We start from the raw sequence: 25,756 nt of genomic DNA, 5'->3' as shown, positions 1-25,756 counted from the left end.
GAGGCAGCCAAGCTGCTCTCCTTGCACAGCTCCTTAACAGCACTGATTGAGATCTCCCTTATCTGGGATCTTGCTGAATTATTTCAAATACCTGCAGGCTCTCTTGTAAGTAGAGCATTTACTTCTTACCAACCCTCCAGGACCAGGACTCCTCTAAACAAACCTTCTTACATTCACTGGCAGCTCCCAAGGCCATGGACAGGGTCACCTGGGCACAGCTATGAGGCCAACACGGCATCGGGACCCAACACAGCACACTGTCTGCAGCTGCTGAGCAGCCTGCTTTTTAGAGCAGTACTCTTTTGGTTTCTCTTAGGCAGAGACTTATCTCTTCTCAATGATTGCTCTGGAACAAGAGGAGGAAACCATCTACAGCCCATCTCCTCTTTTTTTCCAGGACTCCTAGTTTTCTCAGTTCACAGAGTCATTCAGGTTGGAAAAGACCTCTCAGATCCCCAAATCCAACCCCAACCCACCCCCCCCTCCATGCCCACTGCCCACGACCCTCAGTGCCACATCCCCACATCTCAGACACCTCCAGGGACTGCGACTCCATCACTTCCCTGGGCAGCCTGTTCTAAATTCTTCTGTCTTCCAGGGAAAACAAAATATATGAAACAAATCCTCATTCCTCCCAAGTTATATTCATCCACCCTACCTGCTCCACCACTTATACATGATTGGTTCTCCTGCTGCCACATGAACTTATCCAGCCATGGGGTTTGCTGGGCTGGAGGGCAGCAATACAGAGCTCCTGGGAATCAGTACTGATGAGTTTAAGGGGATTACTTAAGATCAGTTCAGAAGAACAATTTGCTTCCCAGGCACTGCAGCTGCATCAGCACTGAGCTCACTGGTTAATGAGGCAGCTGCACCTTCCAACAAAAGATGTAGGAAAACAATCTGGTTGATATAATACAAAAAAGGTAAAACAATACAACGCAAAAACCCAAATGTTGTTCCTAAAACACCACCAATCAAAGCTTGGTTATCACCTGTTTTTGTTTTCCAGCTCTGCTATCAGCTGTCTTTGCTGTTTGTTGGCATCAAAGTTGAAACCCAGGTCTGTGGGTGGGCGAGGCTGGTGGATGGAGAACAAAGGAAAATCAGTCACAGCACACGTTACCTGCTATCCACATATGACACTGTTTGGATCCAGTCCCATATTTCCTGACTGACACAGTGCAGTACCAGCAACCCTAATGCAAAGTTGTGCTGGGAGGGAACATTTGACCACGATGCCTTTGGTTCTTTCCCTAGGTCCCATTTCTCCCCTTCTTCCAACTCATCACCTCAGTGGTGATGCTGGGGTTAAATTAAGTCTTTCAGTGCCTTTATCTTTAGTGATTCTCATGCTTCACTGTCTCTGTGTGCTTAGTACACTTTTCACCAGCAGGTAACACCACCACCAAGAAAAGTATTGGGCATTTAAAGAGGAATCTGTGGTTTCTGGGAGAACATACTGGCAAACAGGCTGTGAGATGAAGAAGCCAAATGCTTTGAATCACAGAATCATTCAAGTTGGAAAAGACTTGTGAGGACACCAAATTCAACCCTAACCCATCCCCACTGTGCCCACTGACCATGTCCCTCAGTGCCACATCCCCACGGTTCTTGAACACCCGCTTAGGAGGTCTCATGTGATTCAAAGCTGTTCTGGCCATCACACACAAGATGTTCTCCTTGGGAGAACTTGGAGCTAGAGGGATGGCTTCCATCATGGTAAATATACAGCAGATGGATGGGAGAGCTGGGTATTGACCTCTGCTTCTGGGGAATGAATGGGAGGAGGGTGACTGAACCAGGACAAAGGGGAGAGAAACTCCTCAAACAGTCTTAAAGCTGATGCCGATGGTCTCTCCATGTCCTGCTGCCATCAAGACAAGCATGGACCTGATCCATTTGCAGCCTCTTGGCCTTCCTCTGAAGCGCTCAGTTCTGCTGCAAACTAGGAGGCTGCCTATAGAACAATCCCATCCTCAACCTCTTTCTTCAGGAATCCTGTACAGAGCCTGAAATCATCCTTAAGACCTGAAGTGCTCAAGTCCTCAGGAGAAAAAGGCAGCGTTGCAGAGGAACTAAGCCCATGCTGCTCAGTCGATCATCAGAGGTTGAAAGGTCATTCGGAAACCTCGCAGTAGATATTTTGCAGGACAGATCAATGCTTTCTTGTTTGTTCTGTTGCTTCCAAGGGTCAATTCAAAGTTTAAAGGTAGCTCCAAATTGCAGAGCTGTTGAGATTCAAAAGGACCTCTTGAGAGGGAATTATAGATTCATAGAATTGTTAAAGTTGGGAATACCTCTAAGGCCATCAAGCCCAACCATCAACTTGTTACCATTCCCACTAAATCTAAGTATCCCACTCGCTAGTTTCATGTTTTCATTGCTGAGACAGTTGATGTGCAGTTTGCAAGAATAAATGATGTTAAAGTTACTTTCCTTACACTGCAATAATCAAATCCAATGTATAGGAGAGAAACCATTAACATCCCGTGCTTTCATTTTGATGCTATGACATTCCCTTCACTCTTGAACTCAGTACAGCATTTGCTTCAGATCTGCACACTGTACCGCACTGTGACAAGCAGGCAGCACTCTTGAGGACAAGACTAAAATACCAAATTATGTGAGAAATTCTAGAAATGGTTGGAAAAAATAGGCTGCATTCTATTAAGAAGAGTGCAACTGCTCGTATTTACTTCAAACACGTCAACTGCATTGACACCCGAAGGCAGCACTTCTGCAAAAAAAGGACCTGTAAATACGAGTGGTTTGAAAACCATACAGAGTCAGTAATGTCGCACTTCTGTGGAGCCACAGAGTCCTGAGAGAATTGGCTGATGTAGCCAACAAGTCACACTCAACAGTATCTGAAAAGTCGTGGCAGTCAGGTAAAGCCTCCAGTGACTGGAGAAAAGGCAACATCACACCCATTTTGAAGACAGGTAAAAAGGAAACTACCGACCTGCCAGCCTCACCTCTGTGCTGGGCACGATCATGGAGCAGATGCTCCTGGAGCTGTGCTAAGGCACATGGAAGGCAGGGAACTGGTACAGGAGAATCAGCTTGACTTCACCAAGGGGAAGTCCTGCTTGACCAACCTAGCGGCCTTCTATGGTGGTGTCACTGCGTCAGTGGAAAAGGAAAGAGCTGCTGACATCATCTGTCTGGACTTTGGTAAGACCTTTGACACAGTACCCTACAACACCCTTCTCTCCAAATTGGAAAGATATGGATTTGATGGGTAGACTGTTCAATGGATGAGAAACTGGTTGTGAGAACATTCCCAGAGAGCAGTGGTCAATGGCTGCATGTCCGGATAGAGATCAGTGATGAGTGGTGTCCCTCAGGGGTCACTACTGGGACCAGTGCTCTTTGATATCTTCATCAGTGACATCAACAGTGGGATTGAGTGCGTCCTCAGCAATTCGTGGGTGATACCAAGAGTGGAGTGCAGTCAATAGACCAGAGGGGTGGGACGCCATCTGAGCAGTGGGCCTGGGAAGACCACATGAGATTCAACAAAGCCAAGTCCAAGGTCTGCACCTGGGTCACGACAACCCCCACTATCACTACAAGCTGGGGGGCAAAAGGATTAAGCACAGCACTGGAACAGACTGCCCAGAGATGTGGCAGATGACCCATCACCAGAGACAGTCCAAGACAATATGCAAGGACTGAAAGACAGAGGAGAATTAACAAATAAGAGGAGACAACATAAAAAATCTGAAATACACTACGCTTACTGCCAAGAGGAAAGCCGTATATTATTCTTGATGTCCCCCGAGGCAGGAGAATGCAAACCAAGCAAGGAGTAATTAAGTTAGGATTCAGGAAAATCGTTTTACCAGGAGATGAATTTACAGATTGGCACAAATTGCCTCGATGTTCTTTATCTGGAGTGGACTGCAGTGTGTTGTGGTTTTGTTTAAGTTACATGGCTAAATGTCTGCTCAGAGCTGAACGGACCTAAAGTGGAGCATATCTGTTACTCCAAAACAGAGCGGTGCTGTAAACAGGAATGTCTCAGAACATTTCTTCCCTTAAAAATAAATCAACCTTCCTCCAAAACACCCTCAGATATCCTATAACTCATCTTTCTATCACATCTAAAGAGATTAGAGATCTTCCCTGTTTTCAGGCTTCTGAACTTAATGGATGCAGTTTGAATAAACAACTTCCTGTCTCTCCTGTTTTGATTCATTTCTAACTTCATCCTTTCAAGCCAGAAAAAACCTGACTCCCAGACACTTTTCTGCTCCCATCACTTCTCAGGCTCTTTGATGAGTCTTTCTCTTCAACCTTCCTTTTCCTTCCTTTATCATTCTTGTTACCATTCTACTTTCAGATTGATTTATAAACCTCCAAATGCCTGTGCAGAAAACGGCACTAACTAGAAACTAAAGAACTCCCTGACTGTCACAATGTCATTAACAAAGAACTAATTTAAGCCATGACCTTCATTTTTTTTTTACTTCCCTCCTTCCCTCCCCCCCCATTTCTTTCTATGGTGGGAAGAAGTATTTGTGTTCAGGTTGCATTTTTGGGTGACTTTTCCAGCAGTAGCTCAAGCATTGAAAATATCTGAACTGAAAATGTCTTCTCAGTTACTCTGCTTGCAGGATGAGTAGTCTGAATCTTTCCTTGAGTCATCTTTCCTTGACTCATCACTGATCAATAATCCTCCAAACTGTTTTACAACCTACTCGAGACTTGCAACTATCTCCCTTGTAACAGGCAAGTATCTTGGTGCTAGAGCTTGTGAAGAAAAATACAGTGTCATAAAGAAGGGAGTGAACAGCTTAATGAAGCTTGGCTCATCTTTTGCAGAAATCCCAGGATGCTGTTGCTCTTCTGAAAGCAGCAGATCGTGCAGGGAGAGAAAACTTTCTAATTAGTAGGAGATAATTTGAAAGTATGAGATATCATAGAATCATGAAATCATTAAGGTTCGGCCTCTGGGATCACCAAGTCCAACCTTCGAGCTATCCCCACCATGCTCACTCACTCACAATATCATGGAATCACTAAGGTTGGAAAAGACTTCCAAGGTCACCAGGTTCAGCCATCAACCCATCCCCACCATGTCCACTCTTAGAATCACCAAGGTTGGAAAAGACCTCCAAGATCATCAAGCCCAGTCGCTGACCCACCACCACTATGGCCACCACCATCCAAAGGTGCAGATACCCTTTTGGGTTTCATCCTGGACAGCCTGTACTTCTTCTGTCCTTTGTGGCTTTCCTTGTCGGTGAAGAGTGAAAATCTCATAAAGATAATAACCCCAGCTATTATGGCACAGAAGCAATAATGGAGATCTTTGCCTGTTGGACATGGCTTACCATTTCTGAACACATTCCTAAGGCAATAATACAATATGGCCAAACCCTGATCCCTGCGGGTCCATGCAGAAACAATCTGCAGAGTTCATTCAGGGTAAGAGGACTCAGAAATACGGTGGGGCTTGAAAAGTAAGAAGTCTTTCAATACACTGAATCATAACACAGGTCTGCAGTTTCAAACCAAACAGCAGCAAGACCAAAGCCAAAGCTTTTCAAGCTGAAGACTCCAATTATAAAAAGTAAAGTGTTAAATAAAAAGTTTCAGTGCTATGCAAACATGGCTGAAAGTACAACTGTCATTATTTTCTGCTTTTCTCGTGCTCAACATGAGTGCTGAAACCTTGAAAGTTCTGAGGATCACCCAAATGGCGAGCTCTGTCCTCTCCCAGCAATGATATCTATAAGAGGATGGTTATAAAATCTACTCCAAACACTTCATATCATATAGGAACAGTGAAACCTTCTAGCACTGTGCTTCAGTTTTTCTATGGCAGAGCATTAAGCTTGAGAGATGCCATGCTGGATCTCAAAGCTGGATCAGGACTCACCATAAGAAACTACAGTATACTTTTTGGGGTGGAAGCAGAGGATTTAATTACACTTTTTAATCAAGTTCCAAAAAAAGGTGAGCAGTTGCACTCCTCCATCAGCTGGATTTGGAAGAGCCTGTCAAAACCCACTAAAGCTTCCCGTAGGCATCAGCTTCCCATTTCCCTGCTGCAAGGACTGCTCTGTGTGATGGAAGCCTGAAGCATTATTGCTCCTCTTCACCACTGCAGTGTCACAGTGTTCTTTGTAATCAAGACAGAGAAGCAGATACAACAAGAAATGGTTCAGGTAACTCCTGTGTGCAGAAGAAGATCCAAGAATGAAGCTGCAGATTTATCCTGAAATGATGTACGACAGCAAATCTGATCTACTGTTCTTTACTTATTTAAAAAAAAACAACAACAAAAAACCAAAAAACAAACAAACAAAAACCCCATGTATGAAATATTACCTAATACCTTATTATAACTAATAAGAAGAATTAGTTAAGGAGAATATTACAAACGTTATTTAGGTTGTAGGCACAGTAGCTTTAATGAGATGAGATGATGACAGGCTTTCAGTAGCGCTTAATGTTGAAGGAAGAAGGCAACCACACACTGTTTTCAAAAAAGAGCTGTGTGGGCAGGAACCTAATTATTGCTAACTCATCCACATAACTCAACCTAGTTAGCCACTCATCCATAATTGAGTATTTTCTCCTATTTATTAGGTGCTCGTGCTTTTCTTAGTAGCGAGGTCAGCAGAGCCCTGCCAGGAGCATGCTGGTGATCTCCCAGGAACCATCGAGCCCAACCATGTTCTCACACAGCACAACCCAAACCCAAACTCTCTGTCTAAGAGTGATGTCCCGATGCCCCCCAAGCTCCAGCAGCTTGGGGCTGAGCCCACTGTCCTGGGAGCTGTTCCATGTCCTCCATCCTCTGGGGGAGAATCTTTCCCTAACTCCCACCTGACCTTGGAATAAGTGATTTATGTGAAGTTTGGCTTTCTTTCTGTTGATTTCTCTGCTTTATTCCCCTTGTCACCTTCTGCTTTTCTCTCCTTTGCTTTCCACCTCCTCAGTCTGTGGCCAGCCTACAACGCACAGCGCCCTGCTTGACTGAACTGGAAAGACCAAGCATAGCCCTGAGCAACTTGAACTCAACAAAAAAGAATCTGTCCTCCGAACACTGGCTTGAAGAAAACAAGAGCAACCTAGTCAAAGCTTCTTCTGAGTGAACACAGACTGGACTGCTGCCTACTGGGATGTAATTGCACTGGTTGCATGCCATGAGCCTCCGCTGCACTAGTGAGTAAGTAAATTACATGTATCGGGTGACAGATGATGCATTCTCCTTTATTCTCCTCTCTGCCCATTCATTTTTCTTCTTTAAGAAGAAACAGACTTGGATTTCAAGAATTGACTCTGAGATCCGCCTCAAATTATTTTGGCCCAGTAAGACTTCAAGCGAAGACGGTTCCCCTAAAAAACATTAATGGAATGTATTTGTGTTCATATTACAAGTGACATTTATTATAGTAACTGGCCTGCAGAAGGCAGCTTTAACATTTTATCTAATTTGAGAAAAAGCAGAAGCTGATGGACTGGGTCAGATCCATCACCACGTCGTCCACTGTACAATTTCCAGAAGCGATCACTGTCAGCCACTTCAAAGGGGAGAATAAGCAACCGTGCCTCGGGCTGCTGCAGTATGAACAGCCTCTGCATCTGGAGCCCTCTTAATTTCTTGCAGTCAGTGTAAAAAAATAAAGAGTATTATGTCAGAGAAGTGGGGCTGGAGAGGACATCAAGGAACGCCTTTGTACACATCAGTGTATCTCCAGTATTCCCAGCAGATATTGGTCTGTCTTGGTTTCAAAGTTTCCAAACACTCTACAGCTCCTCTATGGCACTTTGGCACTATCCCCTACTTTCATTAAGATTCACATTCATACAAAGATTCAGGTGAGGAAGGATCTCATGAGGTTTCTAGTCCAATCCATAGCATGTTGCTGGAGACCGCTGCCAGATGAGCTCTGAGCATCTCCAAGGATTCCGCTCCTCCAATGGACCACCTCTTCCAGTATCTGACCATCACTGTGGTGAAATGTTTTTCTTAAGTACATCATTAGAATTCCCTTCTTGCAAATTCTGCCTGTCGATTCTTGTTGTGATCAGTGATTATGTTTCTTTCACTGGATCTCTGAATGGGTGTTGGATTCGGGCTGTCCTCTGACTACTCTGGCACACTTATCTCCTACAGAGAATATCCTACATGACCTTCCGCAGTAAAGACAGATGCAAACAACTCTTTGCTTTGGTCTTACCATCCCTGACTACTCTGAAATACCTCGGTTTTCAAAGAGCCTTGCTGACTCCCTGGTTATTATATTACCTTTGACAGTACTGAAAATCTCTTTGCTACGGATTTCAGCCACCTTTGGAAAGTGCTCTTCCAGTTCCCCTCCTGTCTCTGAGTTTCTGGTTAACATTTAACCAGCCATGTTTATGGGCTTCTTGTTCTTTTCGTTTGGGAAAGTTCTCAATTTCCTAACTGCCAACCTTACGACAACCCCCTAGCTTTCTTATTAACTCAGAAAGAGAACTTCTTATATGATTTTGTTTTCTTTTTGCTGCTTTCCTGGGCTTCCAAGAGAGCATTTTGAATGGTTTCCAGGCAGCTTATAGGTTTCCTGTTTTTCAGACTACTCATTTCGTTTTTTTTTCCTGATTGTTTCATTTTTATACAGCTCCCCTTAATGAAACTGAGTATCTGCATCCTGGATTTACTTGGTGATCTCCCTCCCACTGCTAAACACACACGTGTGATGGTTGCATCCACTGAACAGAGGACAACACTGCCAACACCACATGAGTTAGTTTATCCTGGTGCACCACTTGGGAACAAATCCCAGAGAGATTCTTTTTGCAGACTGCAAAACAAGTTGTTTGCAGAAATCCCATTTATTGCACCCAAATGAGCTTTTGCCTCTCCCTCTGAAAAGGCTCTGATTTAGTCTCTATGTGGGTAGCTGAAATCTCCCACTGTTACTTACCTATCTTACATTATTGTAATGTAATCAGGGGTCAGAACTTCTTTTCTAGCATTAAGAACCTGCAATTTCAGCTCGCAAGGATTCTGCAGCTCTTCTCTTTTTCTGTGATATTTTTGAGCTGTCACACTGTTTCTTTCCTCTATGTATAACATCAGTCCCTTGCCTGCGTGTCCTACTGGATCATGCCTGTAAAGCTGGCAGCTGTAAAATCAATGAATGGCTTTTGGAATGGGCTTGTCATTATTTCCCAGCCTCTGAGTTGCTCCCATCTCTTTGATTTGATGTTATAAGAAGAATCTTAAAAGAAAGGAACGCAGATGGAAAATCTCAGCCATCCCATGTCCCACGCTACGAACCTTCCCCAGGATGCTCCTCCAGGGAGATCTCCCACTGGCAAGAAATGATCAGAAGCTGTCATGATACAGAGAGCATTTGAAAGGGGACCTAAAAATCTGATTTCTTCAGATAATGAAAAGTATGTCCCTGTTGGCTGTTTAGTGGTTTTTGACTGTGAATAAAACACTGGACTCAGTAAAGAACCTTAGGTTCCTTGCTATTAAGCTCTGGGCACAAAGCAAACACTGTACCATTATTCTTACATCCTTCTTTCACCTCCACACTTTAGTCCCCAGTGGTGCTTCGCCGTCACTCTACTAGATAATGTAGGGAATGCCAGAATGGATTGATGGAATGATGGAATGAAGGAGCAGTTTTTCAAAGGCCTTTGAAAAGTCTCCATAAGCTCTAAACGTTGCTTCCTTTACATCCAAAGAAGTCGACTCATTTTTTATCTACGAAGTACACACAAATAGGTCTAGGTGATCAACAGATTTTTAAATATATAAATATTATATCCATATTGTGACACTTCAGTTTTCATCAGTATGACAAAAATAAAAAATAAAAAAAAAATCAAGAGTAAGAATTCTTCCACCACTGGCTAGAGTAAAAGCAATTCAGCACAGATTTCCAGCAAGATGTAATGAAAAGATGAAGAAGACACTGACTTAGCATACTTATAAACATAGAAGTGCTTCCCTTCCTCTCTTTCAGGCTCTTTATGCATAAACACAGTCCCTGACATTTGCTGCACAATTTCTTTTCCTCGTGTACCTGCATACTTCTCTCTTCTGCAGACAGGGAGGACTGCCTTGTGCACTCCCTCATCCCCCCTGGCTCATGGTGGTCAACCAGGTCAACCATTGGTCCACCACTGGTCAACCACTAGTCAACTGCTGGTCAACTGTTGGTCAACCATTGGTCAACTGTTGGTCAACCATTGGTCAACTGTTGGTCAACCGGGACCCCCATGTCCTTTTCTGCAGAGCTCCTCTCCAGCAGCTCAGTCCCTAACCTGTACTGATGCATGTGGTTACTCCTCCCCAGGTGTAGGACTTGACACTTGCCCTTGGTGAACCTCATCAAGCTCCTCTCTGCCCAACTCTCAGCAAGTCAAGGCTTCATGGATGGCAGCACAGCCTTCTGGTGTGTCAGCCACTCCTCCCAGCTTTGAATCATTAGCAAACTCACTAAGGGTACATTCTATCCTTTCATCCAGGTCATTGATGAAGATGTCGAACAAGCTGCTAATTAAGTTCTGACCAACACCTCCTGAACAGCACGCCAAGCAAAGCAGAGGAACACAGAGAGTGGGGCCGGCGCGTTTACTCACCGTGTTGCTGGCCTCGGCGGCCAGCCTGGCTGCGTAGCGGGCGATCAGGCGGTGCTCCTCGTCCAGCCGGCCTGGGCTGTCCAGCACACTGTGGGGACAAGGACAACTGTCAGCCCTGTGGGGACGGGCCACTGCCAGGATGTGCTCACAGCAAAGAGAGAGGTGACGTGAACAGCCTACTGCACACTCTTTGTCATCCCTCTTCCAAGTGGGGGCTGCTCTTGAGACTTTGAGTTCTTGTAGCATTTCTTCCATGATTCATATACTCTGGTTTTCAGTGATAAAAATAATTGATCTTTACTAATTAAGAAACCAAAATAATCATCATCATAGAATCATAGAATTGTTAAGGTTGGAAAAGATCTCTGAGATCATCAAGTCCAACCATCGACCATCACCACCATGCCCACTAAACCACATCCCTAAATAGAATCACAGAATTGTTAGGATTGGAAAAGACCTCTAAGGTCATCTTGTCCAGAGGGAAGCTCCTGGCCACAGGACAGCCAGTCTCCAAACAATGGGAACTGAATGCCAGCACCACGATCAGGCTTACACCCAGCTATGCAGGGATGTGGCCATGCAAGATGTGGTCCTCACATCTTGGACTGCATTAGGCTGAACAACTCAGCAGCCGCTCACTGCCTTATTGCCGCACAAAGGTTTTCAGCACAGTTTCCCTTTAACAGGGAGCCAGCCAATTAGTTATGTAAACCAAAACATGGTTAGCTGAAAACCAGCATTAGCATGGAAATGAGCAATGTGTTTCGTGCTGCAGCACAGCCTTCCCAAAGCTGCTCCCGGTGTTTGATGTGGGATTCACCAACACCTCGTGGGCAGCCGTAAATAACGTGCAGCCCTACCTGGGTGCATTTGTAACCACACAGCAGAAAACAGAGCGCACAGATACATATCTAATGCACAACAACAGCTCCTTTCAGTCCCCATTTACTGCTTTATGAGATAATTTACATTTGTTTAAGCTCAATTTCACAGATTTATGTTGACGTTTAAAGAGCCACATCTATACTGTATAAATCACGTCTATATAAAAACGCAGATTTATTTTTATAACGCCAAATTGAACAAATTGAACTCTTCTGAGACTCGGAGTCTCAGAATTAAGGGAAGGAAAACAGAGCCTCCACTCCAGGCCCAATGATCTCCTTTTCACCCATTTTCTGACTTTTTCTTTTTGGGTAAGGAAGAACAATTTTTCCCATTCCACTTTCTGAATTTCATACCGGTTTTGGTCAGATTTCCTCTGTAATTTAGCCTGGTTGAATCTTCCTGATTTACAGGAACGCAGGCCATTCCATCCCTTCCACCTTGTCCATCATCTGCTAATTACTCTCCTAATTACTCTCTCAGTTCCTGGAACAATTATTTGTCCATACCTAAGTGAATTAGGAAATAACTACTGACAATTTCTTACTTTCTTGGAGAAAAGTTGTAATGAAAAAACAAAAAAAGAAAAAGCATTTTGCATTTGCTTTTGGATCAGAAGCAGATTGGGAACACTGATGCAGCACAATTTGGAAAAGTAATGCTGGAGGTTTAAATGTCCTAAAAACATTGTGCCAAACCGGCAGCTTTGTGCTTGTTGCAGAGCACTGACAGTCGAACTGTGAGATCTCCCACTAATCCTCTGGAGACTCAGCCTGTCGATGACATCCTGGCAAAGCAGATGGAGAGGTCCGGTGAAGGCATACCCATGCTCTGTTGCCAAACACTAACACAGAAATGAGCCCAGACAGCCAAATTATTGGCTAGGGCTGAGGGATGGGTAAAAAGATGTAACAGAAGATAACAGGGCATGGTGGCAGGTTGGTGACCTCAGGAATCCATGATGCAGAGATGTGGCAGAGGGCAGCACACAAGGTTTCGTTTATTCTTCCAGCGCTGAGTTGAAGGTGCAAGGAGTCAGCCCAGATGAACTAGGTCCCAAGTTGTACCAGAGGAGGTTTAGGTTGGATCTTACGGAGAATTTCTTCATGCAGATGGTAGTGAGTCACTGGAAGGAGCTGCCCAGGGCAGTGGAGTCCTTGGAGAAACCTAAGAGGCATGTGGACGTGGCACTAAGGGACATGGTTTCACAGAACCACAGAATGGCTTGGGTAGAAGGGACCCCAGGGATCATCAACTTTCAGCCTCAGGCAGAGCCAACCTCCAGAGCTGGTACTAGACCAGGCTGCCCAGGGCTCCATCCAACCTGGCCTTGAACACCTCCAGGGATGGGGCATCCACAGCCTCTCTGGGCAGCTTTGCAGCACCTCACCACTCTCTTGGTAAATAACTTCCTCCGATATCCAATCTAAACCTTTCGTCTTCAAGCTTAAAACCACTCCCACTTGTCCTTCACTGTCTACCCTTGCAAAAAATTGATTCCCCTCCTTTTTACAATCCCCTTTTAAATAGCGGAAGGCTGCAGTGAGGTCTCATTGCAGCCTTCTCTTCACCAGGCTGAACAAGCCCAGCTCCCTCAGCCTGTTTTCATACAGAAAGTGCTCCAGCCCTCTGATCATCTTCGTGGCCTCCTCTGGACCCTCTCCAACAGCTCCCCATCTTGTACTGGGGGCTCCAGACCTGGACACAGTACTGCAGATGGGGCCACATGGGGGCAGAGTAGAGAGGGACAATCACCCCTCTGTCCCTGCTGGCCGCCCCTCTTCTGATGGAGCCCATGATACCATCTGCTTTCCAATCTGCAAGAGCACACAGTTCACTCATGTTAAGTTTTTCAACCACCAGGATCCCCAGGTCCTTCTCTGCAGGGCTACTCTCGAGGAGTTCCTTTCCCAGTCTGTATACATATCTGAGATTACTCTGACCCACGTGGTGGTGGTACTTGGTACATCAGGCTGATGGTTACACTTGGCGATCTTGAAGGTCTCTTCTAACCTTGGTGAATGGATGTATCTATTCTATGATTCCAATGGTGACCGAAGAGTAAAGATCTTGGGGACAGAATATCCTTAAGGAGAGTGATTTTCTCCTCGCACTCTGCCTTAAAGTCAGCAGTGCTGCAGACAATTGAAGTTTCAGGGTCAGGATTTTAAAAGGAAATCAGACCATCTGAGCAGCTAACCAGCCATCTGTCCACCTAGATCAAGTGACCGCAGGTGAAACACACCGATCTGGTGTCCAACTACTCTGCAGGCAATGCAGAATAGAAAACGCATACAAATAACAAAACAGTAGTTTAAAAAAAAAAGAAAAAAAAAGGAAAAATAGATTGTTGTAAAACAAACGAAATCCACTGAGCTCTGTTTGCTCTACGCCTTATGCAGCATGGGTAGATTTTTTTTGGTTAGAGGACATTGGTGAGTTATTCTTAATAAGATGACAGAAGGTGAGTGATGGTCGCTGCAGCCCGTCAGGACCGCCACACTTACACTTCAGCTCTTTTGGCCAAAAAAAAAGAGGAAATAAAAGATCAAAAGAAGTGACAATGGAGTACAGATTTCACCAGGAATGTGGGGAAGCATTCTCTTGTTCCAACTTGGAACACTCCCTTACACAAAGAGAGTGGGATTTAAATTATTTTCTTCGCATTTGGCTCCTTCCAGGAGCGCACTGTTACTCTGGTAACCATACCAAAGGCATTTTTTAATTTAAAGACCTAAATGAGTGAAAACCTCTACTGCAATAGGTTGCAACATGGCAGCTATTAGCCACGTCCAATATTTCACCGCCGTACTCTGCAAGATGCAGTAACTTCTTTGTATCTTAAATCTGGTGATTGCAGTAATTCCTTCGGTTTATTGTCATATGAACAATATTATGGGCTTTCAGTTCAGCAGACAACAGTGACTCACTGTCAAGAAACAAACTGACTTTCTCCGGAGATCTGGAAAGCCAGAATGCACTCCATAAATACGGCAGTGGAATACAAATTTCTACATGGCAGAGTGGTGAAATAAGGCTCTAAAAATGTTATCCATAGGATAACAACATGGAGAGAGCCCCTAATCACTAAGCCTCCTATTCCTTCCCAGCACAATAACTCTGTCCCTGCAAAGGCAAAATCTAATTATGTCCAAAAGTGGAATATGGAAGCCTTCTGGCTATGTCCTGTGATGAAATGGGAGAACTCTGCTTTGGAGCTTTAGGGTAGAACTTTTTTACACAGATATGAAATATGAATGTGCACAAATACTAACACTGAAAAAAAAATGAAATGAACTCTTCAAAGCATTTCATTGGAAGGGCACAAAAAGAAACACGGAGTCACAGACATAGCCAGGGTGGAGGGGACCTCAAAGATCACCTAGTTTCCATAGCCCTGCTGCTGGCTGGGTGCCCCCACCAGGCTGCCCAGGATCCCATCTAGTCTGGCCTTGGGCACCTCCAGGGATGGGGTTCATGCGTGCCCATTTTTTGAGCCTGTCCAGGTCCCTCTGGATGGCCTCCTCCCTTCTCTTGTGTCAACAGCACCACTCTGCCAGGTGTCATCAGTAAACTGCTGAGGGTGCACTCCATCCCATTGTCTATGATAAAGGTATTGAAGAGCACTGGCCCTAAGATGGACACCTGGGGGACAGCACTCATCACCACCTCTACCTGGACATAGAGCCATTGACAGTAACCCTCTGGCAGCAACCTTCCAATCGATCTTTATCCAAATATTCCAGCCTTCAAATCTACATCTCTGCTGGGTAGAGATAAGGATGTGGTGCAGGACCATGTTAGAGGCCGTGCACGAGTCTGGGCAGAGAACACCAGTTGCCCTTCCTTTGTTCAACGATGATGTCAGTCCATCACAGAAAGCTACCAGGTGGGTCAGGCATGACCTTCCTTTGGTGAAGCCATGAAGCTGTTGTATTATGCAGTTCCCATCGATGAGACTGACAGAAGTTTAGCCCAGGTCAACAAAAGGTGCAACAGGTTGAGACAATATCTATGGCTGCAGAAGGGATGCAGAGGGATAACCAGCAGGGAGAAGGAAGAGCAATTTGAGTAACAGAACAAGGTGGGCACAACAGCCACGAACTAGCTGTGAAAAACCTGAAGGTGGAAATGAGAAGCTCTCCTAGCACTAACCGTGCCCCGCGCTGCAGCCGGCTCACATAGGTTGCAATCAGTGCATGCTCATCAGCTAATCGGCCAGCAGCGTCCGCCTTGCATTGCAACCTGGTGATGGTGGAGGCAAAAAGAGCAAACAAAACACAAGGTGAATACAAAGCAAATAATTAATGGGTTTTAACGAAACAAACAGTTAAACATTGAAACAAACAGTTAAAAAAAAAATTAAAACAGTTAAAAATTAAAACAAATAGATGAGTAATTAAAAAGGGTAAATATGAGTCACATGAAAACGATACCTGGTGCAGTTAGAGATTAGAACAGGGAACCATCTGGGTGCCCCAGTGTGCAGTGCACATGGTCACTGGTAATGCTTTCAACAGCATGGTGGTCTTCATGGAGCCACTCTGGGACTTGCTGCGGAACCAAAACTGGGTGAGATATTGCCTCCTCATATAACCTGGGCAGAACTCATCCTACTGACCTGCTGCCATCCCAAGGATAAGCCCAACCCTGCAAGGCTGCAGCTCTACTGGTGTCTGGAATGGGAACTGGAAGCGCCCAGCTTCTTCTCTTTCTCTCACGTAACAAAAGGGCCAGCAAAGAGATAAGGAGTGTGATAGAGAACAAAAAGATGCAGTGGAGATAAAAAGATACCATGAAAACTACCACCTGTCAGGGGGTCCTTACATAACACTGTATGCAGCCCAATGAGTATGTGATGCTTTCCACCACAACAGCAGCATCTCAGAACCTCTGACAGAACACAGCAAAATGGTTATTTCTGTGGTCCCAGGCATTGCACACAAAGTCAGCAGCAATTTTCCTGCACTGGAGCTTCCCCACGGGCAGGTGAGCAATGACTGCAGACCCAGCCTGCTGTCCCACCATCGTGTCGCTCTTATCTGAATATAACAGGCATTTCTACCCAAAATAGAAGCGTACAAGACATTCCATTCTTCATTTCTGTGTCAGGTATTCAGGCTGCTCTTTCAACTTACAAACCGCAGTTAATTCCTTCTCCGCACATGTCCAGGAAGTATTTGTCTCTAAGCTTTATAAACGCGGTATTTATTGCTTTTAGCATCAATATTCAGATGCTATGAAAGCACAATTCTCGTTTTCCAGACATACAGACTCTTTTCTTCCCTGCTACGTGCAGCAACATGTCAGAGGAGTCTGCCAGAAGCAGAGTGAGACCTCGTAAAAAGGAGGAAAGTTGAATTACCTACATCACCCCCTCTGGGCAACGAGCAACCTCTGTAATAATGGGTTTGTAACAAGAAAGAGACTTCACATTAACCACTGCACAGAGGAATTCTTAAGCAATCCACACTCTGTGAGGGCTGACTACAGCCAAGTGCTGAAAAGCTTTATTTTAGATGTGCACTATGGCTGACACATTGCTGCAGCCACCAGAATTGAGATTCCGAGACCTTACTCATTATAACTCCACGCACGGGCTCCCGTGAAAAGAAAAAGCCCGGCAGAAATGGCCACATTTTGAACTCCAAACAGCTATGGCGTTAATGATGATTAGCATTTCTGCTTCTGAAAGGAGGAAAAAAAGGAAGGGAGTTCAATTAACACGAGGCTGAGCACTGTTCCTAGCGTATCTCTGATTTCTTTCATCTGCATTTAGAAGTCACAGATTCACAGAACCATTCAGGTTGGAAAAGACCTCTCAGACCCCCAAGTCCAACCCCAGCCCACCCCCCCATGCCCACTACCCACGTCCCTCTGTGCCACAGTTATGGAACACCCCCAGGGACGGTGACCACACCACCTCCCAGGGCAGCTGTGCCACTGCATTGCCAGTCCTCCAGAGAAACACTTCCTGATGTCCAACCTGAACCTCCCCTGTTGCTCCAGACCCTTCCCCAGCTTTGTTGCCCAACAAGTGCATCACCGCAACAAACAGATGCACCCTGGGAGGAATTTATCACCGTGTTGGCAGGCGGTGCCAACTCCAGCACACAGACATCAAGGAGAACATCGACATGCGGTGGGCAGGAGGAAGCGTAGGGCTTAATGGCATCCTGTGGGTGGTGGTGATGGGTTGACAGTTGGACTTGATGATCCTAGAGATCTTGTCCAGCCTTAATGATTCTGTGATTATCTCTGAGTGTGCGTGATGGGGGTTGGTTTGATGGCTGGTCTCAGTGACCTTGGAGGTCTTGTCCAATGTTAACAAGCTTAAGATGCTATGACTGTAAAATGTTATAGGTATGCACGCTGCTTTCAGGGAGCAGAAGTATTAAAATGCAAAGCTAGTGCTGGGAATCCTGCACTACAAAATGCATATACTTCAGATCTGGTTCAGGCAAAAAGCACACAGACTGTGCCCTCTCTCCTAGCACTTCACATCGAATGCTGCCCTGTTTGCAGAGGGCATTCTGCGTTATCTCTCAGAGCAGAGCCCTCACGACTGCACCAAGAAAGCACATTTCAGTTCTGCTGACGTGCCTCTTCCACTCTTGTTTCTGCAGAGTTTGCCTCTTCCTGAATTCAGCTCCTCAGGGAAAGCCTGAGATAGCTACAGACGAGCTTAATTCTTTGTAAACCTCATCAGTGTATCATCTCCTGAACGTCTGCACAGCAATCAGTGCCCATTCAGAGCAGCTGCAGCATGGTGGCTTGCAGCAAGGCAGCAGTGTGCAGAGCAGAGAGCAGCAGTGACACGTGACGGTGCTGCTGACACACAGCACAGTCATGGCACATATGCCTGCTTCTCAAAAACCGACTTTGTGCTGGCCTTGGTTAAGGTGTAGCATCATTGCTATGGCCCTTGGCTGCCCCACGCTCTCAGCCAGGGTGCTGTGTGTAGGTAGGCTCGACAGTGCTCATATCACCAGCATTCAGGTGGGTGAGTGAACATAACCCTCAGCCTCAGCATTTCTGCTGTTTTGAGGCTGAAACTCCTCATAGAATCATTTAGGTGAGAGAAGACCGTTCAGATTATCAAATCCAACCACCAGCCTGACACTACCAAGCCCACCTTGGTAGCCTACGCAGTACTGCACCATGCTACAAATGCTCCAAGGAGTTTCATTCCTTCAAATGAATGGAATCTCTGCTTGTCTGCTCATCCCCACCCAGCTCTGTCCCTCCCCATCACCCCTGCAGCCCCATGGAGCCATGGTACAGATCCTGGTCATCAGTAGTGGAACCCCAAGGAACTCCCATGGGTGCTGACTACGACCTGGCAAATTAGGGTAATCAGGGTTTTGTTGAGGTCTCTGGCCTTGATAAATGCAGTCCCACTCCTTGTTTCTCTAGTCTCTGTTTTCAGTGAATCACTCATACATCAAAAGGCAGCTCTGCTATAGCCCAAGCTATTAAATTGAACAGAAGTTGATAAATAAATTTAAACAAAAATTAGGGAAATCAGGAAGGTGTTCCAGCCCTGCAAAGCCAGGCTGATGGGTTTTGGATGGCCTGGGGTGGTGGAAGGAGGCCCTTTTTGGGACTGACTGTGCATTAGGTCCTTTCCAAGCCAAAACACTCTGGGATTCTACTGCTAATGAACACGAGGTGAATGTCTGCTGTCCTGCTGAAGTTGCTTCATATAAAACAACAAAGTTATTACTTATACTGAGTTAAATCAGAATGATTCCACAGCTTGGTGCTGCTCCCTTCCACACACGAGCACCTCACCAAGCCCTCACCATGGCTCTCCTACTGCTACAAACCCCAGTCACATTACTGGCTCTCATTTTTTGCGGTAATTTCGTTCATTTGCATTTGGCTGCTAATCCACCATAATTCCCCAGATATTTCTCAACAATAGGCCTGTCTCGTCAGCCATTCTCTTCTTATTCGTGCATCTTATTTCATTTTCTGTCGCTTGAAGCTGTCTTTATCCATTTCACTCCACTGATTTACAGGGCCGTTCTGAATTAGAAGCCTGCCCTCTGAAGAATTTCCATAGTGTCAGTGGGAAATTTACGTACACGCGCTCACTATTTCATCATACGAGCTGTCAAGAAACAACCCGAGTAACGCCAAACATGGCACAGACCCCGTGGGATCCTTCCCGACACGTGCTCCCCCTTCAGTAGGAAAATATTGATATTTTCTTTCTCTGACTGGTTTTCCAACTGGTGTTGCACCCACTTAACAGTGGTTTCAACCAGTCCGCATTTACCTAGTTTATTTATGAAAATACCATATGGGATAGTGTCAAAAGCTTTATGAGTCAATGCATTTCAAATTAATGCTTCCTCCTCCTTCCTGAGGCCACCCACCCACCCAGAGCCATCCAATTTCCATTCTCTGACATGATTTGTTCCCAATATAGATGTGCCAACTATTTTTATTCCCCGGCTACGTGAGTACGAGATGATTGTTTTATAATGTATTCAGAAACCCAAAGGTATTCCTTCTACCTTCAGCCATGCATTTCAACAAAAATACTTATTTACTTTATACAGCCCGAGTGCAAAGAAGCAGCAACGCCATCCCTTGGCACCACAAGGCCACCACTCCCCTTCTTTCACATTTTAATCATTAAAAAAATGGAATTGGATCAGCTCGTGTCAGCACAGCAGCATCACTGCGAGCTCCTTTAAGGTCCGGTGTCAGTTTTTCAGAAAAACTCCTTTAAGAATTGACTTCCTCTTGATTCTACCCTTTGATTCACACCTAGCGGCTGTAGGTATCTACCATATCTACCTCTTTCATGACAACTTTTTAGTATCTTCCAGGATTACATCCGTCATTAACTGGGCCTGAGTTCAGATAGCAGTCGGACACCACCGAGGGCTATTCTTGCCCTACTTTTATAAAAAAAGAAATTAATATAAATCCGGTAGTAGAAACTCAAAAGTATGCTATGAGCATAGGATCAATAAGGTTGGAAAAGACTTCTAAGATCCCCAACCCCAACTCATCCCCAACCATGCGCACTGACCACGTCCCTCAGTGCCACATCTCCACAACTCCCTCCAAGGATGGGGATCCCACCACCTCCCTGGGCAGCCTAATCTGCTAGCTTTCAGAAGATGGCGTCAAGGATAAAATATCACCCGTCTGTCCCTAAATTAACCACATGCTGTGACCGAGTTCTTCAAAGCAGCACTAAGATGTAACTTCGCCGCCTGTTTTCTCACGCTTTTCCTGTAACGACAGCCACCAGACACAACAATGGCTGACACCATGCAGAACAGCAGTCAAAGGCAGCAAGAAATAGAGTTAACTGGGCTACAAATAGAGTGAGCTGAGCTCCTTCTGGGGAAGAAGTGTAGTGTTCGATGACTGGAGTGCTGCTCTGCAGCTTCAGAAGGGACTCCATAAATTACTGAGGCATTTAAATGGCATCTTAAATTCATTTCTGTCCTGAAAATCTACAAGCAAATCCAAGTAAAATAGATGATTATAAGAAATCCTGACATTTGCATCAAGAAATCCCTGCAAATTTCTAACGCGATGGCTCACACATTTGAAAATCCTTACAAAATTGCTCACTGCTGCTCTGGCCGCTCTGCAGGGAAAGAGCTTTACGAAAGAGCTGTCAGGACATGATCTAGAGGGATCTCTTGTTTTCTGTCACGTTACTTTCCCCCATGATTGATTTAAATAGATGCTAAGGTCAAAAAGGATAATTACCACCACTCGCTGCATAATAGAGAAATGAAATTTAGCACAGCAATTTCTGAATCAAAGCCATATTTCCGACTGACCTACAGCACACTGTTCAGACGGTGATGTCATCTGTCTTAAAGTCAGAGGGGAACCACCATGCTGCCTAAAAACCGCACACAACCTTTTAATTTCTTCAGCCTAGCTCCAGCTCTTGTAGGCAGGAGGGACAATGGGATGTATATCCAAGGTGAAAATCACCCCTTAATACACAGGGAAACTGAACACAGCCCAACACCAGCAGCATGCTGGATGCTCATCATTAAGGCAGAGAATAGGGAGGGAAAAATAAAAGCGTTATCTGGTAGCACTTGAATTTCAAGCAAGTAAAGGAAAGGGTGAATGAACAGCCAGCAAAGTGGTTTCAGAAAGACGGTGGTGACAAAAGCCGTTTGAATATGGATGCTGCTGCTAAGTTACTTTAAAAAAAAAAAAAAAAGTCAAAATCTTAATGGGTCCAAGTGTGGAAGTGCAGAAACCACGGACTGGAAGAAAAATGAAAGCATCAGAATGAGTTGGAGAAGGACCCAGAGAGGTGTGGGGTCTCCTCCTTGGGATCTCCCACAGCCCCTGGCCGTGGTGCTGAGCATCCTGGTCTCAGCCAAGAGGGGACCAGAAGGACCCAGGGTCGCTGTGCCTAAAAATTAAGTGCAGTCAAAATGGAGGAAAAAAAAAAAAAAAAGTGAGGAGAAATGATGGATTTGAATGTGATGAGAAAGGTGACGGAGAACAAATGTGAATCCTCAGCTGGAGTGCAGTGCTCTGGATCTGCTTTGTCTGCTGGGTACTCCCAGCTCCCTTCCTTCCAGCACTGCACTGCTGTGTGGCAGCACTCAGACTGCAGTAATGTTATTGGAAAACCCATTGTGGGCTGCAGGGGGGAAGAAATGAGTGAGAAATACAACTTCAACAGCAGCATACACGATAAGCTGGTAAGTAGTACTTGAGAAAGGAGAAAAGATAAGTAGCTGAGGTGAGAAGCGGTGCAAATGAAGACTAAAGGTTTCACAACAGAAGTAGGTTAGCAGGCACCATAAAGCAGCACAAGGATTAAGCACAGCTGTCTTCCTGCAGGTCTCAGTGCCCGTTCCCACACAGCAGTGCTTCCAGGTCCTGAGTTCTGCCCTAGTTGCGTGCCAACAGTAAGAAACAGCCTACATAGCTGGGGTCCATCACCAGGATTTCTTCCATATTTTATTCACACACTTCCTTCTTGATCTTGAATTTTATATTACACTCACTTATGTGTAGTGAATATTTCTCCTAGTTATTTACTTGCTGTTGCCTTTGGACCATTTCTTCCTTCCCACCAAACTCCCCACACTCAACTAATGCATTTTCCTCATAACCCACATCCCACAGGCTCCCAGCTGCACCCAAAGGATTTTAAACCATGGGTTAAAATAAATACATACAGGCACCTGGGTGTCAGTGTCAGTCTGAAATGCAGGACTTCTTTTTGGAATTGTTGGATCAATTTGTTATGACAGACCTCAGAATCACAGAATCATTCAGGTTGGAAAAGACCTCTGTGATAACCAAGACCAACTCCATCCCATCCCACCATGCCCACTGACCACACTCCTCAGCTCCACACCTCCATCATTCAAGAACACCTCCAGGGATGGTGATTCCACCACCACCCCGGGCGGCCTGTACCAATGCCCAATCACTCTTTTGGAGAAGATTTTTTTTCTAATATCTACCTGAACCTCCCCCGGTGCAATGTGAGGCCATGACCTCTCATTCTAGACAGATCATCTTGTCCTCATCCTTCCTTTCTCTCTTGCACTGTGTTGTGAGCTAATGTCAAACCTTCATTGGGTGAAGTTCTAAGTGAGTGAGGATCTCCCTGGTCTCTGAACAAGGAGATATTTTTAGCCCTTTTCTAGAAAGAAAACCTATTTTGGTATTACGTAGGTAGACAGAAGGTGTCATGGGATGCATTATGAAGCATGGTGCATGTCTACCCACCCCTACCATGATCTGCTCATGATGCTGACCTCTGAAACAGTGTGGCACAGGACCTACTGGAGAAGATCTGGATGACTTCTGGCCCATGCTAGTTTGCAAAACACACCCAGAGACTGTCAGTGGGAGTCAGACAGGGCCGAGGTCAAGCCAGGAACCATGACCAAGCACCGGCTCCTGCCCCAGCACTACCCCAGCCCCAGAAGTGCCTGCAGACTGTGAACTGCCTGAGGATGGAACTATGGCTAAAGTGGCTCTAGGATCTCTAGATGTCACACACATCTAAGAAGCACAATATAGGAAAATGAATGTACTGCACCTGTGTCAAAGAAAAATGGCAGAACGGACAAGAACAGTGGTCAGTCACTTTCAGGTGGAATTGGTGACTGGACAGCTAGAAGGAAATGTTGGAGAGATAAATGTGGACATGGCAACAAAGGAGAAAAAAAAGGCACATTGGAAGTTGTCAGAAGATAAATTAAGCTAGCCAAGCAAATAAACATCACTCTGGGTTACGGAACTAAAAAACACAAACAACAAGGGACAGCGTCAATGACACAGATATAAAATACATCAACGCAGAGCTGACGGCAGAGGAAGGTTTCTGGAGGTCTGACCAAAAAGCTGGAAAGTGCCCAATCATGCACACACTGAAGGACAGGATAATCAATGACACTGGAGACAGCGAAGATAAACAAGGACAAACAAAATAAAGGCAGGAAGAGAGCGAGGGACCACAAAGAGCAGATAATCAGTGATCCTAGGAGAAGAGACTGCAGAATGCACGTCGTTAAACAGGTTGAGGGCTGGCGGCCTCTGGGAAGGGAACTGCTGATGGAAGAACAGTGCACATGGACCTCAACAGAAAGAATCTATTCCTAAGGTAATATGAAATAAACCAGTAAAAAAAGACATAACATATTTTGCAGGCTTGGCCTCATGGCCTCATCTTATAGAGGAGGTGTAATCCTTTCCATCTATTTAGAAAGGTTTGTTGGCTGTAATGATCAGAGAAGCACCGACTTTTGTTGTATCATAGGTCACAAATACAGGTAAGGTTGCATTCAAATTTTCCCTCTGTAAATGCTTCACTTGATAAATGCATGGAATGTTTCCCTCCCACATTTAAGACAATGCTATCAAATGTAAACACTCCATTAAACCACTGATTTGAATTTGGAAATTTACATTCTGAGAGATGAAAAATAGCAAAATGGTGCTATTAAATATTACATACCTAAATGTGGAAATGATCCAAAGCTGCAAGTGACCATCGCTACGATTCTGCTCCCAGAACTTCCCTCTTATTAGGACAAACTTTCTCTGACCTCAATCTGTCTGCGGTTTGTTACTGACTACAGAAAGCTCCCTGCAAAATACAGATACAGAAATCCTGGGATCCACAGAGTTCACTGCCCCTCTGGATGCTTTCCCACTGAAAGCAGAGGATGAGGAGGGTGGAAAAGATAAAGGCTCCCCGAGATGTGCGCTGGGTGAGGGCAGCATTTGAGGAGGGCTGCTTTGGCTTGTTTGCTTTTCAATTTTCAGTTCATAAAAAAGCGAGCTCAGGCATTGAAATCCTGCTCTTTCAGCTCAGCCTTCTTCCCAACAAAGCAGCTGTCACACTGAGGTTATTTCCATGAAATAACAAAAGGACATTTCTTTTTCCATCCTGCCACGGTGACATCTGCCATAAGTGGATTAAAGCTCAAATGAGGCAGTTCTTCACTAATAATTTAGAACAAATCACAATGATGACTGAACTCTTCTTAAGGATATTAGTAGGAAATTCTTATTAAGAATTTTAGCAGGAAAAAAGCTTTTAAAACTATATACATACATTTATCAACACAAACTTCCACTGAGATTCAGTGGAGCTATGGCAAGCTCCACGCACAGCAGCATCCAAATGTGGGCACAGTGCAGATAAGCTGACAGCTGGACTTGATCTTAGAGGTCTTTCCAACCTTCAAGATTCTATGGCTGTAATGGATACGATCAGGAATGTGGATGTGATTACAAAATTGAAGAAGTAGTTTTCTTTTTCTAATAAAATCATGTGTATGTATTCATTTAGTATACCTTCCGGCTTAACCTTCAAACCCACTTTTGCTCCGTCCTTTGAGGAAAGAAAGCAAAGCAAAACAAAAAATCCCATATATATATATATATGTAAGACATTAGGATAGGATATAAGGATAGGGGAAGATCACGGAACATATCCTCCTGGAAGGGATGTAAAGGCACATATGAGATGAGGGACAGCTTCATGGCTTCACCACGGGCAGACCGTGTCTGACCCACCTGGTGGCCTGCTGTGATGGAGTGATGGCACTGGTGGACAAAGGGAAGGGCAACTGCTGTTGTCTGCCTGGACTTGTGTGAAGCCTTGGACATGACCCCCAACCACATCCTATCTCTACACTGGAGAGATGTGGGTTTGAAGGCTGGACTATTCTGTGGATAAAGAACTGCTTGGAAGGTCACAGCCAGAAGACTCTATGTCCATATGGAGGTG

At 45.0% G+C, this 25,756-nt stretch overlaps 1 protein-coding gene across 18 annotated transcripts in view; it reads right to left on the bottom strand.

Annotated features, from left to right (window-relative positions):
• DTNB (dystrobrevin beta) overlaps positions 1-25,756 on the bottom strand; it is a 135,178-nt gene that overhangs the window by 44,607 nt on the left and 64,815 nt on the right. For 10 of the 18 annotated variants that reach the window (XM_072330818.1, XM_072330815.1, XM_072330821.1 and 7 more), the window contains exons 12-14: positions 15,646-15,735; positions 10,603-10,690; positions 996-1,081 (exon numbers count right to left, since the gene is read on the bottom strand). In XM_072330818.1, the coding sequence (XP_072186919.1) occupies positions 996-1,081; positions 10,603-10,690; positions 15,646-15,735 (264 nt within the window). The remainder of the gene's footprint in view (positions 1-995; positions 1,082-10,602; positions 10,691-15,645; positions 15,736-25,756) is intronic. The other 8 variants (XM_072330828.1, XM_072330826.1, XM_072330827.1 and 5 more) reach the window with 2 other exon arrangements.

The sequence above is a fragment of the Excalfactoria chinensis genome, chromosome 3 (genome assembly GCF_039878825.1).
Source record: "Excalfactoria chinensis isolate bCotChi1 chromosome 3, bCotChi1.hap2, whole genome shotgun sequence".
Lineage (NCBI taxonomy): Eukaryota > Metazoa > Chordata > Aves > Galliformes > Phasianidae > Excalfactoria > Excalfactoria chinensis.
The sequence above is the reverse complement of the archived record's forward strand: the minus strand, read 5'-3'. Positions and strand labels throughout refer to the sequence as shown.